We start from the raw sequence: 21,509 nt of genomic DNA, 5'->3' as shown, positions 1-21,509 counted from the left end.
CAGCCTCTTAGGCTTGTAGGGATGACAAACACGTAGGAGATGATTGTAAGAGGGGTGATAGGGGCCTTTGGGAGGGAACAAGATGGTCAGAGATCTGTTTTTCACCTCCCTCCCAGGAGCACCGGTCCCATCCTGTTTCCTTTTTTTTTTTTTTTTGCGGTACGCGGGCCTCTCACTGTTGTGGCCTCTCCCGTTGCGGAGCACAGGCTCCAGACGCACAGGCTCAGCGGCCATGGCTCACGGGCCCAGCTGCTCTGTGGCATGTGGGATCTTCCCGGACCGGGGCACAAACCCGTGTCCCCTGCATCGGCAGGCGGACTCTCAACCACTGCACCACCAGGGAAGCCCCTGTTTCCTCTTTTTTTTTCCCTTTCATCCTACCCAGTTATGTGGAGATCTTTCTTAATTTATTTATTTTTGGCTGCACTGGGTTTTCATTGCTGTGCGCGGGCTTTCTCTAGCTGCGGCGAGCAGGGGCTACTCTTTGTTGCGGTGCGTGGGCTTCTCATTGCCGTGGCTTCTCTTGTTGCGGAGCACGGGCTCTAGGCGTGTGGGCTTCAGTAGTTTTGGCACGTGGGCTCAGTAGTTGTGGCTCGCGGGCTCTAGAGCGCAGGCTCAGTAGTTGTGGTGCACAGGCTTAGTTGCTCCACGGCATGTGGGATCTTCCCGGACCAGGGCTTGAACCTGTGTCCCCTGCATTGGCAGGCGGATTCTTAACCACTGCGCCACCAGCGGAGCTCCTGTAGATGTATTTTTGATGTATTTGTTTGATGTATTTGTGGGAGGAGGTGAGTTCTACGTCCTCCTCCTCCACCATCTTGACAGGAGCTCTCAAGAAATCTGGGTTCAAATCCCTTCTCCATCACCATTCAGCCCCATGACCTTGGCCGCGTCCCTTCCCCCACCTGGGCCTCTGTTGCCACGTCATTACAAGATCCCAAGACATAGCAGTGCTGTTGCCCACACCACACCTGAGCAGACCAGCAAAGGCTGTGCAGTAGGACCTCTGGGCCTGCCAGCTGCAGCCTGGGTGACCCAGGCAGAGGCGGCCTTTTCTGAGCCCCTGTTGGCCTCTCGGGGGTGGAGATGACGTGGCTGGAGCAGGGTCAGCAGGAGGTGGCTGTAGGAGGGGCCCCTCAGAGGCAGATCCCTGCCATCAGGATGTAAGTGCAGGTAGTCTACTTGGCGGGGGGGCAGCCCAAGGAAGGCAGGGGAGTGACATAGGCAAGGAAACACAGCCAGAACAGGGTGTGTTATTAGTTTTTTTAAAAAAATTAATTAATTAATTAATTAATTTTTGGCTGCGTTGGGTCTTCATTGCTGCGCGCGGGCTTTCTCTAGTTGCGGCGAGCAGGACACTCTTCATTGTGGTGCGAGGGCTTCTCATTGCGGTGGCTTCCCCTGTTGTGGAGCACAGGCTTTAGGCACGCGGGCTTCAGTAGTTGTGGCACGCGGGCTTCAGTAGTTGTGGCACACGGGCTCAGTAGTTGTGGCGCACGGGCTTAGTTGCTTGGACGCATGTGGGATCTTCCCGGACCAGGGCTCGAACCCATGTCCCCTGCATTGGCAGGCGGATTCTTAACCACTGCACCACCAGGGAAGCCCCGTTTTTTTTGTTTTATATAATTTTTTACAAATTGAAGTATAGTTGATTTACAATGTTGTGCCCGTCTCTGCTGTACAGATATAGACATCCTGTTTTTAATATTCTCTTTCATTATGGTTTATCCCAGGAAATTGGATAGAGTTCCCTGTGCTATACAGTAGGACCTTGTTGTTTACTCATTCTAAATGTAACAGTTTGCATCTATGAACCCCAAACTCCCAGTCCATCCCTCTCTCTCCCCCCATCTCAGGGTGTGTTACTGGGCTCAGCCTGCCAGGGACCCCAGAGATGGTGTAGAAGCCGGCAGGGGAAGCGGTTGACCTCACTCTAGCGTCTGTCAAGCGTTGCTGGGTGGGCAACTTCACTTCCCGCTCCTCCCAGCCTGCCCTGCGTCTGACCAGGGGAAGCCCCCCAAGTCACAGCAGGTTCTGATTGCAGGCCCTCCGATTAGGGGATGTGAGCACTGCCCCTGCACCCCGAGACAGCAGTCTCCCCTTCTGCATCATGGCTGGCTGGAGGACCCCAGTCCTTCTGCAGGAGGGGCTTTGAGTTGTGTCCTGGAGCTGAGATAAGGCAGAGGGGCAAGGGCCCAAGGTCAGTGCTGTAGGTGGAATTGTGTGTTGCTCAAAGATAGGGTGAAGTCCTACCCTCTGGAACCTCAGTATGTGGCCTTATTTAGAAATAGGGTCATTGCTGATGTAATTAGTTAAGATGGGGTCACGCTGGAGTAGGGTGGACACTTAATCCAATATGACTGGTGTCCTTATAAGAAGAGGAGAAGAAACACAGAGACAGACACACACAGAGAGGAGACGCCACATGAAGACACACAGCCTTGTGACAATGGAGGCAGAGATCGTAGTGACGTAGCTTCAAGCCAAGAAATGCTGAGGATGCTGGCCGCCACCAGAAGCCGGGAGCGAGGCCTGGAGCAGACGCTCCCTCACAGCCCCCGAGAAGGAGCCAAGTCTGCTGACACCTTGATTTTGAACTTCGGGTCTAAACTGTGAGAGAATAAATTTCTGTTGTCTACAGCCACCTAGTTTATGGCCATTGTCATGGTAGCTCCGGACAAGCAACAGAGTTGGCTTCGGTCCTGTCCTGGTCGAGAAGCGCTAGGGCAGTGGCCTGGGGACAGGGCTGACCACAGTCCATGCAGTGCCAGTTGGGAAACCGTCCTTTCTTGAGCACCTGCCTGGTACCCAGCCCTCACTCGCAGAGGGTGAGGCGCTGGTCACCTGGGGCACAGGGCTTCCAGGCCCCCTTGGCTACCTGAGCGCCTGCTAGCGTTCGGAATGAGCATCTCGGGGCCATCTGCGTGGTCGGTGTAGGCACACACACTCTCACCTGATCCCAGGAAAGGAGGTTCATTCAGCTCGACTTCACAGACAGGTAAACTGAGGCTCAGAGGGGAAATGGCATGTGAATGTCACACACCAAGTGTGTGCAGAATCAGAACTTGAACCCGGGTAGGCTGACTCCACAGTTCCCTCCTGTTTCCTCCCGTGGTCGTTCAGTCACCACCCCCCAGCAAGGACAGCCCGGCCAGGGACGGACAGAACTGAGTTCAAACCCCAGCTTGGAAGGGGCAACATTGTGTCTCCTTTTCTGACCTTGCTTTGGAAGTCACAGTGTCACTTCACGTGTCTGGTTAGAGACACAGGGTTCTACCTCCACTGGGAGGAATGTCAAGGTCACAGATTAGAAGGGACACATTGTGTGGCCATCCTCATAGATACAATGTGTCATGACAGCCGCTCCCACTCGGGGAGCCAGGCCCCATGCCCCACAGTGTGGCATTTAATCATCTGGAACTGGAATTGTGACCAGTGTGGGCAGGGTGTTGAGAGAGACAGAGAGACAACAAGAGAGAAGGAGGAGAAAGAGGAGGCGGGGGAATGGAAGGTGGAGGAGCGACTGGAGAAGCTGCAGAGTTTGTGGCCAGTACAATCACCCTGGTGAAATTCTGCCTTTCGGGCAAGGCTGCGTGATAAATTTCATTCATCAGTCATTCCTCAGGTCTGATTAGATCTTGCCCTTAGAGAAGAGTGTGACGGGTAGACAGCTCATCTGCAGTCTGTTTTCTGTCCAGCATTACCATCTCTCCTCATAGACTCCTGGGGCATTGCCTCTTTCTTGCTGCAGATGTGAGGTTGGCCATATCCTACCACATAGAGAAAATGGATGTTTGTAGGAGAGAATGGGTCCAATGGAGAGGGAATTATAATTGAGAGGGAGGGGGCAGTGTGTGTCCTTGATCCATCCATACCTGAAGGTGTTATACTTCTGGGCTTCCTAGTTGTGGGACCCACTGAAAACATATCTTTCTTGCTTTAGGTTGAGGCCCTGCATGGTCTGGCTCTTCCCACTGCTCCTGGGCCTTCTCCTTGGCAGTGCTCACCACCCTTAAGAGTTAGTTCTTTGTTAACCAACTGTCCCTCTCACTGGACTGTAAGCTCCACGAAGACAGGACTCTGGTCCACTGTGTTTACCAGTTTATCGTCAGGGCCTAGCACAGAGCCTGACCAGTGAGTATTTGTTAAACATAAGTGGATAAATATAAGGAATGATAAATGCTCTGGCAGTGAAAGTCCTCTGTGCAGTGATCCTCTCTTCCCTGTGATGGCCTCACACTGAGGTGGTCAACTCAGGAAATTTAAGCGGCCTGGGCTGCTGAGTCACCACATGGAGTTCAGCTGCCCTGGAGGGTTGCCCAGGCTCAGAGCAGACGATGTGTCAGGGAGAATACGTTTTATGTGTTGCGATAAGCCACTGAGATGGGGATTTTTGTCACTGCAGCATAACCTAGCGCATTCTGACTGATGCACCAGCTGCCCACGAACAACAGCAGACCAACCCCCTGGGGACTGCCGTCTGGGATATGACCAGTCATCCCCTCTGGATGCTGTCCCACTTCTGCTCATCTGCGTTTCCTGCCTGACTCTTATGGGCACTTAAATCTGGGATGGTATGGGAATTCCCTGGCGGTCCAGCGGCTAGGACTCTGTGCTTTCACTGCCGAGGGCGTGGGTTCGATCCCTGGTTGGGGAACCAAGGTCCTGCGAGCCATGTGGCTCGAACAAAAAAAAAAAAAAAAAAAATGAGGATGGTGTGTTAGTTTGCTAAGGCGGGTACAACAAAAGGTCACAGACTGGGCGGCTTAAACAACAGAAATGTATTCGCTCTCAGCTCTGAAGGTTGGAAACCCAAGATCAAGGTGTGGGCAGTGCTGGTTTCTTCTGAGGGCTGTGAGGGAGGATGTGCTCCAGGCCTCTGCCTCTGTCTGCCTCCTGTTTTTATAAGGACACAAGTCATATTGGATTGGGGCCCACCATATTCCAATATGACCTCATCGCAACTACAGTTGCAGCGACCCTATTTCCAAATAGCATTACACTTTGAGGTATTGGGGGTCAGGACTCGAACATCTGAATTTTGGGGGGTATTCAACACACAACAGATGGCCTCCCAGAGGAAGGTCCAGGGGAGCTGGGCCAGGTGAGCCGGGCTGGACAGGGGAGGGTGGGGAAGAACCCACGTATTTCCAGCAGAAGGAACCATGTAAGCAGGACTTTCTGGCAGGGTGGTTCTAGAAGGTTCTTAAGAGACTCCCTGTGGACACAGAAAGTATGCGAGTGTATGTGTGCGTGTATAGTGGGGGGCCCACCTCCCGCTCCTTTCCAGGGTGGAGACAGCCGGAGACATGCAGAGAAAGTGGAGGGGCGCGGGAAGGGGGGCCTGTCGGGTTTGATCTTTTTGGGTTTGTTTTTGACTTTCTGCTGACTCTGGAAATGGACTGACATGGGGGTGGGGGTGAGGGAGAGAGGCAGGAAGGCAAGGGAAGCTTTCAAAGCTGCAGCCATGGGAAATATTTTTATTTTCTGTTTGAAAGAAAATGCCAAAGAAGGATTAAAAAAAAAAAAAAGGAGGGAGGTGGGCGAAGAGATTAGCGCTCTCGTGCGAGCGTGCGTGCGTGCGTGCGTGTGTATGTGTGTGTGTCTGCCTGTATGTGTGAGAGAGAGAGATCCTGGGAGACTGTGGGGATGGGAGACTCCTGGGAGACCTCGGAAGAAGGGTTAGGCCCTGCTGCCCCTCGCTGGAGATGCCAGCACGGGCCACAGAGCACCGGCGGGGAGCACGGGAGGTGCAGAGCTGGGCCAAAACCTGGCTGGCTTGCTTGTTGCCACCCAGGCTCGGTGACTTTGGGAAGTCCCCCCACTTCTGTTGCTCACACGGACCCTTTTGACGAGTGTGTCTCTAACAGGGGCACAGATGTGTGGGACACAACACATATGCAAGGAGCAGACACCCAGAGGAATGCCCAGAGACTGGGGTGTGTGTGTCAGAAACCGGGAGACCCAGAGCGGGAGGGGAGATGGGATTCTCCGGGTGCGTGCTGAGCCCAGAACTGGGAGCTCCGGCCCCCTGAACTCCCGACCGCAGCCCCCTCCCAGCTGGGAGTGCGGGCCAGGCTCCCTGGGTCAGCCTGACCTCGCCCTGCCCTTACTGGGCCCAGGCCAAATGGGCTCCCATTAACCTCTGACCTCTGTTGCCTCCCCCCCAGGCGAGGGCAGGAGAGAGGCCCCAGGAGAAGGTGGAGAGGATAGACGGGGTAGAGCAGGAAAGGGGACGGCAGGCTGGGGGCTCCCAGGGCTGCAGGGGCTCCACATTCGTGTCCCCAGCGCCCTGCCTGGCTTAGCTGAGGAAGCCCGCCACGTCTTAGCTGTGTGGGCCTGTTGCTTCTCTTCCTGAACCTCTGGTTTCTGGCCTGTTAAATGGGCGTGACAATACCCATGTCAGAGGGCTGTCCAAGCCTGCGCGAAGCAGGGGTTTGCATCGGAAGGAATTTTCCGACCGAAAGAGAGGAAGCCGGAGGGTTCTGCTGTGGAAGGATTTGCCGGGGCCACGTGGGTCAGGCCGGTGGGAAGGGATGGAGGCGCCTGTGGGGGCCAGGCTGGCGGAGGAATTTGCTGCAGAACTCTCAGCGCGCACAGGCCTGCCACGCAGGGGTTCAGAGGCCCAAACAAAGCTGCGAACCAGCGGCAGGAGACGGGGACCTCGAGGAGGGGACCGGGGAGCCCCCTCCTCCCCCCCAGGTACAGTGACGCCCCCCCGCCCCCCGGCAGGCACACCCCTCCCCAAACACACGTGCTGCCGGGCCCTCCATTAGTCACCCTGGTGCTGACATACATAAATCCCATTAGTCACACCGCACAGACTGGCTGGGAACACACCCAGGCACACCCGGACAAAGGAGGCCCCCAAAGAGGCCTTTTCTGTCCCTCTTGTCTCTTTCCCAGCGCCTAGAACAGGGCGGGGACCCTGGGCGCTCAGTGAACACGCAGTCGGCGTTCCCCAGAGCGACCATCTCCCACGGTAACATCCCCACAAGCCGGCACTGCCGCCCCGTCCCCTCCGGGCACACCAGTACCACCTAAACCCCCACGAATGCCCTTGGCCAGTGCCTCTTCCGCTTCTCTCTGGAGGGGGCACGGCTGGCATGGTGTCCCTCTCCCCACGCCTGTCCTCTTGACGGGTCTAGCAGGAAATCCATTCCCCAAGGTCAGCAGAGCTCCTCAGCAGGCGGCCCAGTGCTGATTTATTGGTGGTTTATTTGGAGAAACACAATCGCTCTTGGATTCTGGGGGAAGAAAATGCTCACGGTGGACTTTAACCTTGGGCTGAAACCGCAGAGCTTTGTTTTCGGAGGCGCTTCCTGGGGCGCCGCGGGGCTGGGGCCCAGGGGGGAGGCGCGGCTGGAATGTGGCTCAGCCGCCTCTCCACTCCCAGGCGGCGTTTCCGCCGCGAGGCGAGTGCTCAGATTCTCCTGGGCTCGGCCAGAGGGCCTCGGTCCCTCCTCCTGTGCTTTTAGAAATTCTAGGAAGGAGCTCCCCGGGTGAGTGTTTCCCAGCAAGGTTTCCAAACCCTCCGCCTCCGGCATCTGCCACGTGCCAGTTTGCCGTCGTGTCACTGGCACAGTGAGGCTCTCGGGAGGCACCCAGAAGGGGTGAATGCCTCCCCCTTCCGCGGTTGTCCCCACCCGAAGTCCCGAGCAAGAGGTGGTGGTTCGGAGGTGGCTGTCCCCATCAATAGAGCAAACCGCCTGATGCAGGTCGCCAGCACGAAGGCCTGTTCCCCGCCCCTCTGGTAAAGAGACAAAGTTGGTGACATTAAGCGTTATTGTTGCAAATACACCCTGTGTGGATCTGCACCCCTGTATCCCCCCACGCCCCTCCCCCCACCCGGGGTAGAAAGACTGCCGCGCCTTCCAGGCTGCTACCAGCGCCGGACCAATGCCTGCTCTCCCGGTGGTTTGCCTATTTGCGCCAAAGCGGGTGGCCGACCAGGGTGCCGAACTGGGGCCAGACGGGGAGAAGCCGGAGGTGTCCCCGGCAAGGAGGAGAAGATGGGCTGGTACCGGGTGGGGAGCCAGATGAGCCCCTACCTACAGGCACGGCGCCTGCAGACACCCTGCTTGGTCCTCCGCGCACACAAAAAAAGTCCCCCTCCCCGCATGGTGCGCCCTCAGAGGGCTCCAAGGGCAGAACAATGGCCCAGGATTAAAGCACGGTCTGCAGAGAGGGGTGGCAGGCTGAGTTCTGAGAAGCCACTGTGACCCTGATGTCGCCCCTCGATGGCACAGGTAGAGCCAGAGTTGGGCTCAGGTGGGTAGTCGCGCGCCCATCCCAGCCTCACCTAGCCTTCCTAGGAGTAAGCACCCCGTCCGGGCGCCCCTACCCTAGGCAGCGATGCGGTGAGGCCCAGGCCACCTCAGGTCCGGTGACCGCGGGGATGGAAGATGGTGGCACGGAGTGGACAGGGCCGCTCCCTCTCTCTGGTGAAAGGGGAAGCTTCTGGCTGGATTCCCTGCGCAGTCTCGGGGCCCCCAGGCCCTGACCTGGAGAGCGGGGCATCTGGTGCGGTAGGGACGCGGGGTCGACGACCGGGAGTACCCGTGCGTGCAGCGGGAAGGAGGGCCCTGCGCCGAGATTTATGGCTGCAGCCAGCCCCCTGCGCATGGAGAGTGTCTCGCTTAGAGCCAAACAGTAGAGTGGAAGACCCGACCCGGCCGGGGAAGAGGCCAGGGCCGGAGGCGGAGCCGAGAGCCGCCGGGATCTGCCGGGGCCGGGCCTCGCACTTCGGTCCAGGCTCTGCCCGCCGTGCCCCCTGGTCCCTGCGGCTTTCGTGGCTCTGGCGCCGCGTCCTGGGTCTTTCTGGCGGGTCGGGACGCATCTCGGCTGCGCTGGCCGAACCTCGGCTCGGCGCTGAGTCGTGACTGGGCCCGTCCCAGCAAGGGGATGGCGAGCCTGGCTTTCCCGGGCGGGGCCTCTCCGGGTTTTAGCGGCACCCGGGCCAGGAGCTCCCTGGTTGTCGGACCTGGAACCTGGAAACTGGTGCTTAAAAGACAGCGTCACGGCTTCCCGACCGGGCAGCCGAGGCCGGCGAATGCCCTGGGCTCCCTTCACCGAGAGGCTGGTGGAGGCGCGGGGATTTCGGTCCCCACCGCGAAGGGCCGTTCGGGGCGACGGGTGGAGGTGGCTCGGGTGTCCTCGCCTAGGAAAGGATGCGGGTTTCTTTTCTGGGGAAGGGGGTGGGGGAGAACGCGTCCAAGCGGTCGGCCACACCAGGATTCCGGGGAGCGCCGTGTTCGGCCCTGAATAGGACAGGATTGACCGAGGCGCTGGGGACCGAGCCCGCGAGTGACAAAGGCGTAGTCAGGGAGAGCTGAATCCAAGGTTGGCCTGTCCTTGGGTTTTAAAACAAAGCGAAATAATTTTGTCAGTCAGGCCGCGTCCACGGAGCTGGAGGCCTAGGAATATACAAAAGGCCTCGTTTCTGGCGGCCCAGGATGGCCGCGGACAAAAGCGCTGGCTTGGGCGGGTTCTCTGGGAACTGAGGTTTGGGGTTGCAAGGAGGTTCCCCCCTTCAGCCGATTTTCCACCCAGCTAGTACAAAACACACACACACACACACACACACACTGCGTCAACACACTCTTTTTGGCTCCGGATCTTGCCGAGTAAACACAAATACGTGGGGGGAGGGAGTGGAAGATGGCGGCGGGACCCGGGAGGACTGCGAGCTGCGCGTCGTTATCCGCTCCGCGCAGGGCGCCCCGGCCTGGGTTTTACGTTTCTGTGGCCACCAAAGCGGGGAGGGTGTTTCTTTCCCCAGACCCTGAAGCCCAGCCAGGGGTGTCCCCGATGCCCTCTACGAATGGCGAGGGTCTTGGACGAAGCCTGGGCTGCGCCCACCACTCGGCTTGGGATCCGTCCCCCGCCCTAAAGATGGCTCCCGGCCGCTGCTTGCCCAGCGACTGCGGGCACCCGGGCAGCGGGGCGCGGGCCGGGAGGGGGCAAAGATCGGGACGCGCGTAGGTCGTCCGAGGCGGGTGGCTCCTCGGAGTAGCCGGCTCGCGCCCCCACCCGAGCTGCAGCTCGGAGAACCGGCACTGCCGGGCAGGGTCTGTCCGGGGAGCCCCGCTGCGCGGCCGGGAACCGGGAGCCGCCGCCGCCACCTACGCGTTCCCAGGCCCTGCACCCGGGCGAGCTCTGGCGGGAGGGCCGCGCAGCGGCTCGCGCGGGTGCGGGTATGTGCCGGGAGGGGAGCGCAAGGGGGCTGCAGCCCACAAAGACCCGGGGTATGGGTGGGGGAGGGGGCCTCGCCTGCCCCGAACCTCGGCCCTAATGAAATGCAGGCTTGGTTCGCCACTCCATCCAGGCGCACACTTGGAAAATGCAAACGCCATTGGCAAATCCAGGGCAAACAGGCAGAATTTTTATTAGCAACTAAATGATTTATGGCACACATACCCCGCCGTCAAAATTACGGCGTCTTGAGCATCCAGGAGTGGAAACATTAAACATTTATAAAAATAGGCTTTTGGTTTTTTCCACCCTTCAAGTCCTTTGTATTCCCCACCCCAACTCTCTCAACATACATATTTTTTTCTTGAGCTCTATTAAAACAAAGAAAAACATTCCAGATCCCGGGACAGGGGATAATGGAATGGAGGTTCAGTGTCTGGGGTCTGAATACTGAGCGATGGGGGCTCGGGAGTGGGAGGGTTTACTAGGAACCCACAGAGGCCTCTGGATAAGACTGGAGGACACTCTGCGCCCACCCGGGGTGCGACCCCACGCACGGCCCCTTCCCCAGTCTTGGCTTTCAGCAGCCTCGTGCAGCTCAACTGCATTTACTTTATTTTCTGCAGTCACCCCCCTCCCCCAAGGCACATAGACACAATACCTCCTTTCTCTAACCCCCCTCTCCTTCTCCGTCTTTGCTCTGGCCGTCCCGGGGCTGCAACGGGAGCCTCCCGCCGCCCCGGCCGCTACTGAGACCTGCGTGCCCTGCTCCGCCGCTTGTTCCCCTCGGCTCCGGCTATTTTCGTGGCTTTCTTTCCTTCTCACTCCTCCCTCCCCCCCACCCCCGCCCCGCAGAGCTCCAGCTTCCAAAAGAGGGCAGCCTAGAAACCAGCGCAGGAGGCTCCAGGAAGGGCAACTTGAAACTGCCCTCAAGAGGCTGAACTTTTTTCCTCAAATTTATACTGGAATTAAATTAGACACCCCCAGCTCGCTCTCCAAGCCTACCCCCCTTCTTTTTCTAAAAGTGGCGAAAAGAAAATAGAACGAATGGGCGCTAACTAGCTCATTTTTCCCCCCTCCAGAAAAGTTGCCTTAAAAATGGATTAAAAAAAAAGAAGAATAAACGATGCGAAAACGCTGAGTCCGCAGCGCAGGGCGAAAGAGCGGGCTTCTCTAGTTTTAATTAAAATCTAATCACCGCGGTTGCTCTCTGAGGCAGGATCGCCAAGGATTTCTGCCCCTCCAAGCTTCCTTTTGAGGGTACGTAATGCCTAGCCGGGCACGGGTCCCTGCGGGGCTGCGGAGGGAGCGGGCCCCTAGGGCTGCCCCTCCGACCGCATCCGCACTCCTCGTGCCCGCAGCCAAGTAGGTTGCCGCGGGCAGCTCCCGGCTACTCAACCCAGAAAGGATTTTGCTGAAAGCGCAAAATAAAAGTACAAAGTCTGGGGGATTGGGGCTCCCCTCCCCCTCCGGCTGCCGCGGCCAGCCAAGCACTTTTTGGGCTTGGCTGCTGCTTCCTCTGAGCTCAACAGATTTTTTTTTTTCCCCCGGTCTCGCCCTCCCTGGAGGGGGCACGGCGGATGGAAGGCGAGAGAGGCCCCCAGCCAAGAGGTGTTTAATATTACACTTTAATAGGTTTCAGAAGGCCCCGTGGAGAAATGCTAATAGGCTGAAATGTCAGAATCGAGAGGGAGTCAGTTCGCGCTCAGCCCATCTAATCCTTTTTTCTGCTCTGATTTTTTTTTTTGGGGGGGAGAAAGGGAGGGGAGCGCCCACGCAAAGAGAGCCTTTGGGGAGGGGCGCGGTGCAAAGCGCCGCAGCCCGGGCCGGGGCCGAGCGGGGGGCGCGCCCTGGCCCGCGTTTCTATAGGAACCCCTTTTAGGAGATTAGAGACTCACCCGCTGCCCGCCGCCGCGGCCTCTCCAAAATATTAATCAGTAACCATCTGACACCGCGTTTCAGGGAGGAACCCGCAGACCGGGGCAAGGAAAACCGCCTTCTCGCCTGCCCATCCCACCCAACCGCGCAGTTCGGGGAGGGAATGAATCGCTGCTTTGTTTTAAAGTGGGGTGGGGGGAGGAGGGAAAAAGCAGCCCTTGTCCGTTTTGGCGTCTCCACCGCGCGTTGTAGAAGGCGCGCCCTAGGGGAGGTGGGGAGCCGGGGGCCCGGGCCCGGGGTGCAGCCCGCCGGGCCTCTGGCTCTTCCCGGCTCGCTCGGCTTGTCACCTCCTCCTGCGAGCAGGAAGCTGACAGGCGGCCCATTAAACTGCGCCTTGCAAAGCCCTGGATTGCGGCGACAACCATCTTCCTCTATTTTGATCACTCAGCCCAGACGCTGGGGGAGGGGGGAGGAAAAAGGAGGAGGAGGAAGGGGGGGGGGTCCGAGCTGGTGGAGGGGGAGGGCTGCCTAGAAACGGCCCGGAAAAATTCTCACCACCAGTTTTGATCATTCAGCCCCACCGAGGGGAGCCTAGAAACTGCTGGAGCCCCTAGGTCCGTAATTGGTTTTATAGGGATGGCTGAGGGCCAAGGTGTTTACATGCGCGTGATTGGCGGCGCGCGCGGCCAATGGGTGGCGGCCGGGGGCAGGCCTGGGGGGGAGGCGGGCACCCGGGAACAATGCGTGTTTCTTCGCCGTAGAGTGTTCCCCTCCCCCACCCTCCCCTTTCCCGCCCCCCCGCGGCTTTTTTTTTTTTTTTTTTTTTAGATCCAGCGAGAGGAACTTGAAAGGGGGGTTGTGTAATGTACCTTTTCCAATCCCGGGCTGTATATGGAGATTTGGGATTCTTTAAACCGGCGCTACCTGGATTTTATTAAAAAGCGGGGAGCTCGGCGGGAGGAAAGCTGGCTTTTCCGGGGGCTGCGGGAGCCCGGCCGCGGGAGGGCGGAGGAGTTGGCGCGCCGAGCGCTCGGCCCGGGGAGCGGTTTTCTACCAAAAAAAGGAAAGGCGGGCAAAAAGTGTGAGGCGGCTGCGGGTGGCGAAGGGGAGCAGCGGCCGCGGGATGGCGGGCAGCACGGGCGCCTAGCCGCGCCGGGAGCCGGGGCCGCCACCGGAGTCGCCGTCGCCTGGAGCCGGGAGCCCTGCCGCGCCAGGTACGCCGCTGGGCCACCCGCCTGCCCCTGGCCGGGCGCGATGGTCTCCAAACTTCTCCAGATGGCCCCCCACCCCGCCTCCCCCCTCGGGGTGCGCCGGGGATACCCTCAGCTCTCCAGCTCCCGAGGACAGAATCGGGGGACCAGGGCCGGCGTGGTGGGGTGCCCCGGGAGGGGTGGGGGCAAGTCCCTGCGCCCCGGGCGCCCACCTGAGCCCCCAGCCCTGCTCTAGCCCTCCCAACCGGGCCGAGGGGCGTCGGTTCCCTTCTCGGTTCCCGGCAGGCGGTGGGGGAGCCAGGGACGCCTAGACGTTTTCGATTATAGGCTGTTTTTAATTAAAAGCCGGAATTCAGCCATTTTAACTGCATTTAAGAGGGGAAGAAAAGTAGGGAGAACGCAGCAGAGCCCGCAGATGACCGAGCCAGCTTCTCTACCAGAGCAAGGGTGTTCCGGGGGGCTTCACCCCGACTTCCCCAAAGTGGGGCGCTGGGGCATGACCCGAAGCGCTGGCTTTTAAAAGAAAGCTACACAAAGAATTTTTTTTTTTTTTAAATCACGGAAAGCTCATCGCCTGACATGTATCTTCGGATGTGGCGATCTTAGATTTTTCTAAAGTAAACGCGGATCTGGTAACCAGAGCCTGATGGGAGGCAGCGAGGGAGGGAGGGGGTGTTTGTAACCAAAACCGGGTTAAAATAAGCATCCTTAGCAAAGTTGGGGAGGGAGGCTGGAGGACGCCGGGGGGTTGCGGCTGAGAGGGTCTGCAGCTCCGGGGCCTGGCCGCCGGTCGCGGGGAGCAGGGCGGGCACCCGGGAGCCGGTGGCTTTGGCTTGACCGGTGGCTGGCTCTAGGAGCGCCCGGGCCTCTTGGAATCAGGAATCCGAGCTGCTGAGGGCAGACGGAGAGCGAGGGCAGGGTTGGCTCCCAGACCGCCTCCCGCCCCCACGGGAATCGGCAGATCTTTAAAATAAACAGCTTTATACTGGAACTACAGGGGGATTTGCCCAACGCTGGGGGAGGCGCCCCTCGGTCGGCCCGCGACGCGAAGGTTTTCTTTGTAGGTTATTTGTGGGGTTGGGGGCAAGCTAGGGTAGGAGCGAGACCCTTGAGTCTCTCCCTTCCCCTCTGACGCCCCCCAAATTCCCCGCGCCAGGCCACGTCCTCGGGCCGCAGGATTCCCAGGCCAGGGCGCTGGAAAATGAAACCAAAGCTTGTTTTGAAGGATTCTTTCCAGTCCTCGGGCGAGAATGCCACGTCTCGGCTCTTCGGACTTAGGCTCTGCGACTCACAGTGGCCCGAGGGGGGTGGCACGAGGGGGCGATGAGTCTCTTTAAAAATAATAAACCCGCTTAGCACCCTCTTTCATGAAAAAACTACTAATTCCGAGGCTCGGGGCGAGCTCAGGGGAACCAAACTCAGAAAAGGGAGACAAGGGCTCCCAAAGGTTAAGTATTAAACTTTCCAGATAAGATAGTTACATAGTGTTTAGGGAGACATTTCGAACTGCTCGTGGAAAGGTTTCACTGTTTGAAACCCCGGAGCATGTGACGCCCAGGAATCCAACACACTTCGGAGGTTTGTATTGACGCGCTCGGGGCGCGGCCGAGGGGCCTTCCCCAGTTTCGGGAGCACCCGTGAGCTGCCGAGGCAGAGTCTGGGCTGGGGCGTAGCGCGCCACCGGCCACCTTTTGAGCCGTTGCCCGTGAGCCCGATGCCGCCGAAGGAAGGAGCATGGAATTTAACTTTTTATGGAAAAGGGGCTACTCCCGATTTCATTTCTGGCCACCACATCGGCAGCCCCCGACCCCGAACGGCATAGACGACTTTCTGAACTTGTTTCTTTTTTCCCCTCCTTTTTCTTTTTTCCCCTTCTGTTTCTTCCGCGGCCCGTCTCCTCTCCCCGCCAAGACGCCTTGTGCGCCGCCTCGCGCAGCTCCGCCTGGCCGCCCGGAGGGGCTCCACCACCGGCCGTCTGTGCGCCTCGGGCCGCAGGCCCGCCGCCGAGCGCAAGACCCGCTGGCCGCCGCCGCCATGCACGCCGCGGAGCCCCCGCCGCCCGAGAACTCTGGGACTACGTCGAGGCCGAACTTTTAGGTCCCACTGAACTAGGCCCGCGGGCCGGGTGGGGGGCTGGCCGCGGCACTCCCGCGGAGGATGGATGGCCGAGACTTCGGGCCCCCGCGGTCTGTGCACGGCCCCCCGCCGCCGCTGCTGTCCGGCCTGGCCATGGACAGTCACCGCGTGGGCGCCGCCACGGCCGGACGCTTGCCCGCTTCAGGCTTGCCCGGCGCGCTGCCGCCCGGGAAGTACATGGCCGGCCTCAACCTCCACCCGCACCCGGGTAAGTGCCTTGCGCGATGCCCGCCCTCAGTAGTCTCCTCGGGATCCTGGGAGGGAGGCCCGGGGAAAGTGCTAGGTCCGTCCCCCCACCCACCCCCGGCGTTCGCAACGGGGGTTCGGCCCCTCCTTCTCCCTCGGCCGGTCCACTGGGTGCCCATGGGTTGCCGGCAGGCTCAGTTCCCGGGCTGGGGAGACCCCTGGGCCCGGGGCAGAGGCCAGTCTGGAGGCTCCGGTGGAGAGGGGCGCGCGACTCAGCTGCCTTCCCCGGCGCTTCGGGCCCTCCCAAGGCGCTCGAGTCTGCCGAAACCGGAGCCACCAGGGGCTATTCCAAACCCCGGGCTCTTGCAACTCGAGCCTGGGCTGGAGTTTTCAAAATCTGGGCGAGAAAAGAACAGACCAACTCCATACCCTTTGAGACATCTGCTCCCAGAGCCGGAATAGTTTTTGTGGCAAATGTTTTTTCAGGCGCCCTGGGCCTGGGTTCGTTCCTTAGCTTCTTAACTCTCGTGCGGGGTCTCCAGCCAGCCCCGGCGCCTGAGGGTGCGGACGGACGAAGACCCCAGCCCTGGGAACGCGGCCTCCGGGGGGCGGGCGGCCGGCGGCCCTTGGGAGACCCCTCATCCCACCCCCCCCCACACCCCCGGGAAGGAGGGCAGCAACCCCGGCCCCGGGGACCCCTTGTTTTCCTGCGGGAAGGCAGGGATGCAGATCCTGGGCAGTCGCCATCCCGAAGCTAGGGGAAGGAAGTGGCGCAGGAGCGGATCCGCGGGGCACGATCGGCGGAGGGAACACCATGGGTCTGACATGGAAGCGCGGGAGGAGGTGTCCGAGAAGGCCCGGCGGCTTCTGCCGTTTCCCGAGAGGGGCTGCCCAGGCTCGGTGGGGGCCACACTGGAGAGGGAGAAGATTGCCCCACGCGAGCCTCGGCCGCTCCAGTCCGGCGGGGTGGGAAGGGAGACGCGGGGACCTCCAGACTTGCCTTCGGCCGCCGCAGAAAACCCGGTTCCTCCTCCCCCGGCTGCCTCCAGCTTTGTGCCTGGCGTCCCACGCTTCAACTTAAAAAAAAATCCACCTCGGGCTTGCCTGGTGGCGCAGTGGTTGGGAGTCCGCCTGCCGATGCAGGGGACACGGGTTCGTGCCCCGGTCCAGGAAGATCCCACATGCCGCGGAGAGGCTGGGCCCGTGAGCCGTGGCCGCTGAACCTGCGCGTCCGGAGGCTGTGCTCCGCAACGGGAGAGGCCACAACAGTGAGAGGCCCGCGTACCGCAAAAAAAAAAAAAAAAATCCACCTCTCCCACAACAAAGCGTAGTCTAGGATTCCTGTGATTTCTCGGGGAGCTCCCGACGCTCCCTTGGCCTTGGGGTCTTGGAGGGGACAGCTCTGGGCCGCAGCAGCCGCCTTGGCCCTGCCGCACCGACCCAGCGCGCTCGGCAGCACTCGCTGTTTTTGCCCCTCTCTTTGATTTTTCTCTTGGAACTTTTCAGGAACCAGAGTCCCAGGGCTCGGCGGGACAAAGGGCCTTTGTGAGGCGCCAGGCGGGGGAGGGGCACGCACGGGGTCGGGGGGGGGGGGGGCCGGGAGCGCGAAGATCCCCGCCTGCCCGGGGGGGGGGGTCGAGGACCGGGTCGTGGCCTTGGGGTGCGCGTGTCCCCCAGGAGCTCTGCCCGGCCGGCCACGCCGAGGGCTAGGGTTTTCTCCCAAGTGGTGCGCTTCCGGTGAGGGAGGGGTGCCGGAGACCCTAGAGGAAGGGCTGGGGGGCGGCCCTGGGGTACAAAGGGCCTGTTGGGCTGTTCCCTTTTGCGCGCGCCCAGAGGCCGCGGTCATTTTTGTGTTTGCGCCCTTAAGGTCGCTTGGCCCGGCCCGGAGAGGTGGCAGGGTTCTGTGGCCTAGAAGTGAGACCCCAGTCACTCTGGCTGGCAGGGCCTTCACTCGCCTTCCGAGAGTCTGCGAGAGGGCGCCGCGGACTCCCGGTGTCCAATCTGGCTGGGGCCTGGCGGCGGCCAAGCGTTCTAATGAGAAGCAGCCGGGGAAACAGCCACCGCTCAAGGGGGCCAGGGCCGCGCCGAGCCCAAGCGCAGCAGCCAGGCCCCCTAATAACCATTAGGTGGACGGGGAGGCTGAGGCACGGGGGGAAGGGACTCGGGGGAGGGGCAGGCAGGACGCGGAAGCAGCGGGAGGTGGCCGCAGAGGCCTGTGCCTGCACTTTGTGAGTTAGGACCTGCCTGAGTTTTGCGTGCTTGGCGGCTGAGGTCATGGAGGAAAGAGGAGCCGGGCGCGGGAAGCGTCGCCACTCAGGCCGGTGCTCGCTCACCCAGCAGGGAAGGGTGGGGGGTTGACGCTGCCTCTTGCTCCCCGCCGGTCGAGTGGCCGCACTGAGACCTAGGGACCCCCAGACCCTGGGCCGACGCCCAGACCAAGCCTGGTGCTCATTCCATTAGCCAGGCGGTGGGGAACTGCTCCCCGTTCACTGCTTGGGGCGGGGCAGGCTTACAAATTTCTCAACCCAGCACCCGTCCCCGCCTTTCTTGCGGGGTGCAGGTGCTAAATTTTCCGCTTCCAAGGCGCATCACCTTCTTGGCTGTCAGCTCCCTAAGTCACGCCAACGTTATCAGCCGCATCTTTGTTTATGCTTGTACTGGGAAGCCTGGAGAAGCTGAGCTATTTGCCTCAGGTCACACAGCTGGAGAGGCCGAGTTACCTCTGGACTCCAGCGTGGGCGGGAACTCCGGGTGAATCCAGCTTTCCGAGGTAGAGGGAGCTGCCCCCAGGAGGGCTCACAGCTGGAAGGGACCCTGGCTGTGGGGGGGTGGCTGGGACCCTATTCAAGCAGATATTGACAGGGGGTTGGGAGACAGCTTTCTGCATCGTGGATCCGGGTGCAGAGGGATGGTTCCTTCCTCTGCAGAAGAGGAGGTGAAATCAGGAATAAATGGGGTTTGGGATAGAGGGTCCCGGTTACCTTTCCAGTAATCTTGAGTATCGATAGGTGTGTGAGCCCTAAAATATTCACAGCAGTCGGGGAAATGGGCAAGTAAGTGACAAACGCCTGGGCGACCTGCTCCTCTGTTCTGGGGTTGGGAGGCCTGGACTCAGTTGCCCTCACCATTGCAATTAAAGAGCTATTAGCAGGATTTTGTGCTTGGATGTTTATTCTCCCTGACCCCACACCCTGGGCCGGCCCCTGGAGGATATGTGAATGGGGGGTGGGAACCCAGAGTCAGAATGGGGAGGCCCTGCACTTTGGACCGGCCAGTGGACAATAGTGGGCCGTGGGCCTTCGCCAGGGTCTGATCAGCTCTATCTCTGGAATCCAGTCAGCCTGCTGAGATTGATTTAAGAAGATTAATCAGCGGGACTGGCTGGTGGAGGGATGCGATCCTCAAGGGAGATTTGCTGGGCGCATCCTTGTGTGGGCAGAGGCATAGGGGAGGCCTGGGGAACGTTCTAGAATCTGGAAGGGCCTCCACAGCCCCCTGGCTCTCTGAGCCTCCTGGTTCTTTAGCTCTCAGCCTCAGCACTGTCTTCTTTCCTCACTTGTTCATTTACTCAGCAAAGGATTTCCAAGTGCTTCCTGTGTGCCAGGCACTGCTCTGGCCCTGGGAATCGGCGGCGACCAAACACAGAAAAATCTTTGCCGTCATTGGAGCTCCCATCTTAGTGTGTGGGGGCCAGGCAGTAAACATAAGTCAGCGAAGGAAGTCATTTTAAAGAGAGAGATAGGCTGTGAAGGAAAGAAAATACCGAGGGACTTTTTTGGCCGGAGTGGTGAGGGGCTGTGAGCCCTGAGAATGGCCAGAGCTGGGGGGAGGGGGGGGCCCTGTAAGTCCCTGAAGGCCAGTAATGAGGTCTTGGAATTTCAAACTCTGAGGAATGAGAAGGCAGGGTTTTAAATGGAGGGAGTGACTCAAATTGAGGGACATTTTACAGAACTAGTCTGGACTCTTAAAAAATGTCAGTGGCATGCAAGACGAAGGCTGAGAACTGTTCCTGGTTGAAGGAGATGAAAAAACTGACAGCAAAAAGGCCATATATAGCCCTCGATTGGATCTCGGATCAGGGGAGAAATTGCTCTAAAGAACATCACTGGGGCAATTGACAGAATTGGAATATAGACTGTAGGTTCGCCGATAGCATCAAGTGAATATCAGGTTTCACGAAGTTGATCACGGTAATGTGATTATGTAAGAGAACGTCCTTGCTCTTGCGAAGTAAGAACACTGAAACGTTTAGGGGCAGGGGACTTGACTTGATGAATGCAAGTACTCTCAGGAATGGCTCAGGAAAAGAAAAAAAACAATATCTAAAATTTTTAGACGTGGGAGACAACGATAAATCAACTGATTTCCAATAAATCGGCTTCTCACCCTGTCACACGTAGGGTGAGAAAGCAGTTCACAACTGCCGAACCTGGGGAAGGTCATATGGCAGTTGGACTATTTGCTAGTTGGACTGTTTCAGACTTTGAGTTTGAAATGATTTCCAAATGGGCATTTAACAAAATTAATCTGGATTGCTGGAGATCGGTAGACGGGAGGGAAGAGGGAACTTGTCCGTGGTGAGGAGGTTGTCAGGGAGGTGATAGTGACCAGGGAGGGAGGCTGGAGGTGGCCAGGGTTTCGTGTCTTGTGGAGGTGGGGCTGCTGAGATCGATGTGGAGGGGCAGATGAGGAGGACAGCAGATGGATTTTTGGTCAGTGCTACTTCTGGAGGAATGGGGAGGAACAGGTTTGAGGAGAAGCTGGTGATCGAGCGTTCTTGATCTGGATGTGGCCAGGTCGGGGTGATCTTGGCTCCTGGAGTGGACCAGTCTGCAGTCTGATCTCACGTAACTGCCACCTGGTCCCTTAGAGCCCTGTCTTTGGTCACGTGGGGTCCTGTCTTTCACCCAGAATCTCCCCCCATCATGAACCTCACCTGTCCTTTACTTCCCAGCCCAGCTTTTGAGGGCCCCTGTGGGAGCTGCTGCTCAGGACAGGTCTTGGGCCTCCCCAGGGGCAGTGGAGACCCCTGGCCAGTGGCCAGTCTTGGCCCTCAGGGCGAGGGTCCTTGCCACGCCAGCTGCCCGTAGAGGCCTGGCATCTGACTTTGGAGGATATCAAGGCCATTGGATCGGAATCACAAAAACAAACCGTCTTTGCATGCCGTGAAGGCATTCACCATCTGCATCCCAGGTTCTTTTATGAGCTAATGAAAGTGATGGACCCTCAGCCCAGAGTAAAAAACCTGCTTCACACACTCTCAGTAATAATTTTGCATGTTCTGGGCCTTATGCACCAGCTTAGGTTCATCTTGCAATCTCCAGGTAACTGCCGGGGGCAGGAGGGCCTCGGGGCTGAGGTCGGATTTTGCTCTTCCACTTACTGGGTGATGACTCTAAGCCTAGATTTTCTTATCTGTGAAATGGGTCCATTAATGGTACTGAAGTGCCTAGCGTACGAATAGCCCTGTGCAAAAGTTACAGTAAAAGTGATTGCTGTAATTAAAATTGTCCTTAACCAGTGACTCACGAATCCCTGGCTCTAGTCTGGTCCTCTCTGAGGACCTCTGAAATTGTGTACGTAGCCCCTTTGTATGGTCCACGGGCTCCTTAGACTCCAGGGTGCCAACTGGAGCCCATTATTTTTCTTATTCTCCTTTTTTGGTGGAATGGATACTCTGTGAAACGCTTCAATCCTGAGTGGTCAGTACTTGCAGTTTTACAAAATGAACACGCTGATGTCACCCCCAGCCAGCTCAAGATCAGGACGTTTCCCGCATCCAGAAGGTTCCCTCTGCTCTCTCCTGGTCACCATCCACCCCACACCCAACTTCATTCTTATTTCTGTTACCTTAGATTAGTTTTTCCTGTATTTGAACTTTCTGTAAATGGAGTCATGCAGCCT

The 21,509-nt window shown here is 58.9% G+C and overlaps 1 protein-coding gene and 1 long non-coding RNA gene across 14 annotated transcripts in view; one reads left to right on the top strand and one right to left on the bottom strand.

The window, feature by feature from the left end:
- Positions 1-6,438: 6,438 nt before the first annotated feature.
- TNRC18 (trinucleotide repeat containing 18) overlaps positions 6,439-21,509 on the top strand; it is a 107,042-nt gene continuing 91,971 nt past the window's right edge. For 10 of the 13 annotated variants that reach the window (XR_012325952.1, XR_012325951.1, XM_033839967.2 and 7 more), the window contains exons 1-2: positions 12,900-13,286; positions 15,195-15,627. Coding sequence is in view for 10 of the 13 variants with exons in the window: in XM_033839967.2 (XP_033695858.1) it covers positions 15,441-15,627 (187 nt within the window). In the remaining 3 variants the exon portion in view is untranslated. Of the gene's footprint in view, positions 6,703-12,899; positions 13,287-13,495; positions 13,901-15,194; positions 15,628-21,509 lie in introns of those variants that run through there. The other 3 variants (XM_033839958.2, XM_033839961.2, XM_073791851.1) reach the window with 3 other exon arrangements.
- LOC141276444 (uncharacterized) lies at positions 7,160-12,824 on the bottom strand. The gene is made up of 2 exons (XR_012325956.1): positions 8,303-12,824; positions 7,160-7,750 (listed from the first exon to the last, which is right to left on the bottom strand). It is a non-coding gene; the product is annotated as an uncharacterized lncRNA (long non-coding RNA).

The sequence above is a fragment of the Tursiops truncatus genome, chromosome 15 (assembly GCF_011762595.2).
Source record: "Tursiops truncatus isolate mTurTru1 chromosome 15, mTurTru1.mat.Y, whole genome shotgun sequence".
Lineage (NCBI taxonomy): Eukaryota > Metazoa > Chordata > Mammalia > Artiodactyla > Delphinidae > Tursiops > Tursiops truncatus.
Note: the sequence above shows the minus strand (reverse complement) of the source record. Positions and strands in the feature narration are given on the sequence as shown.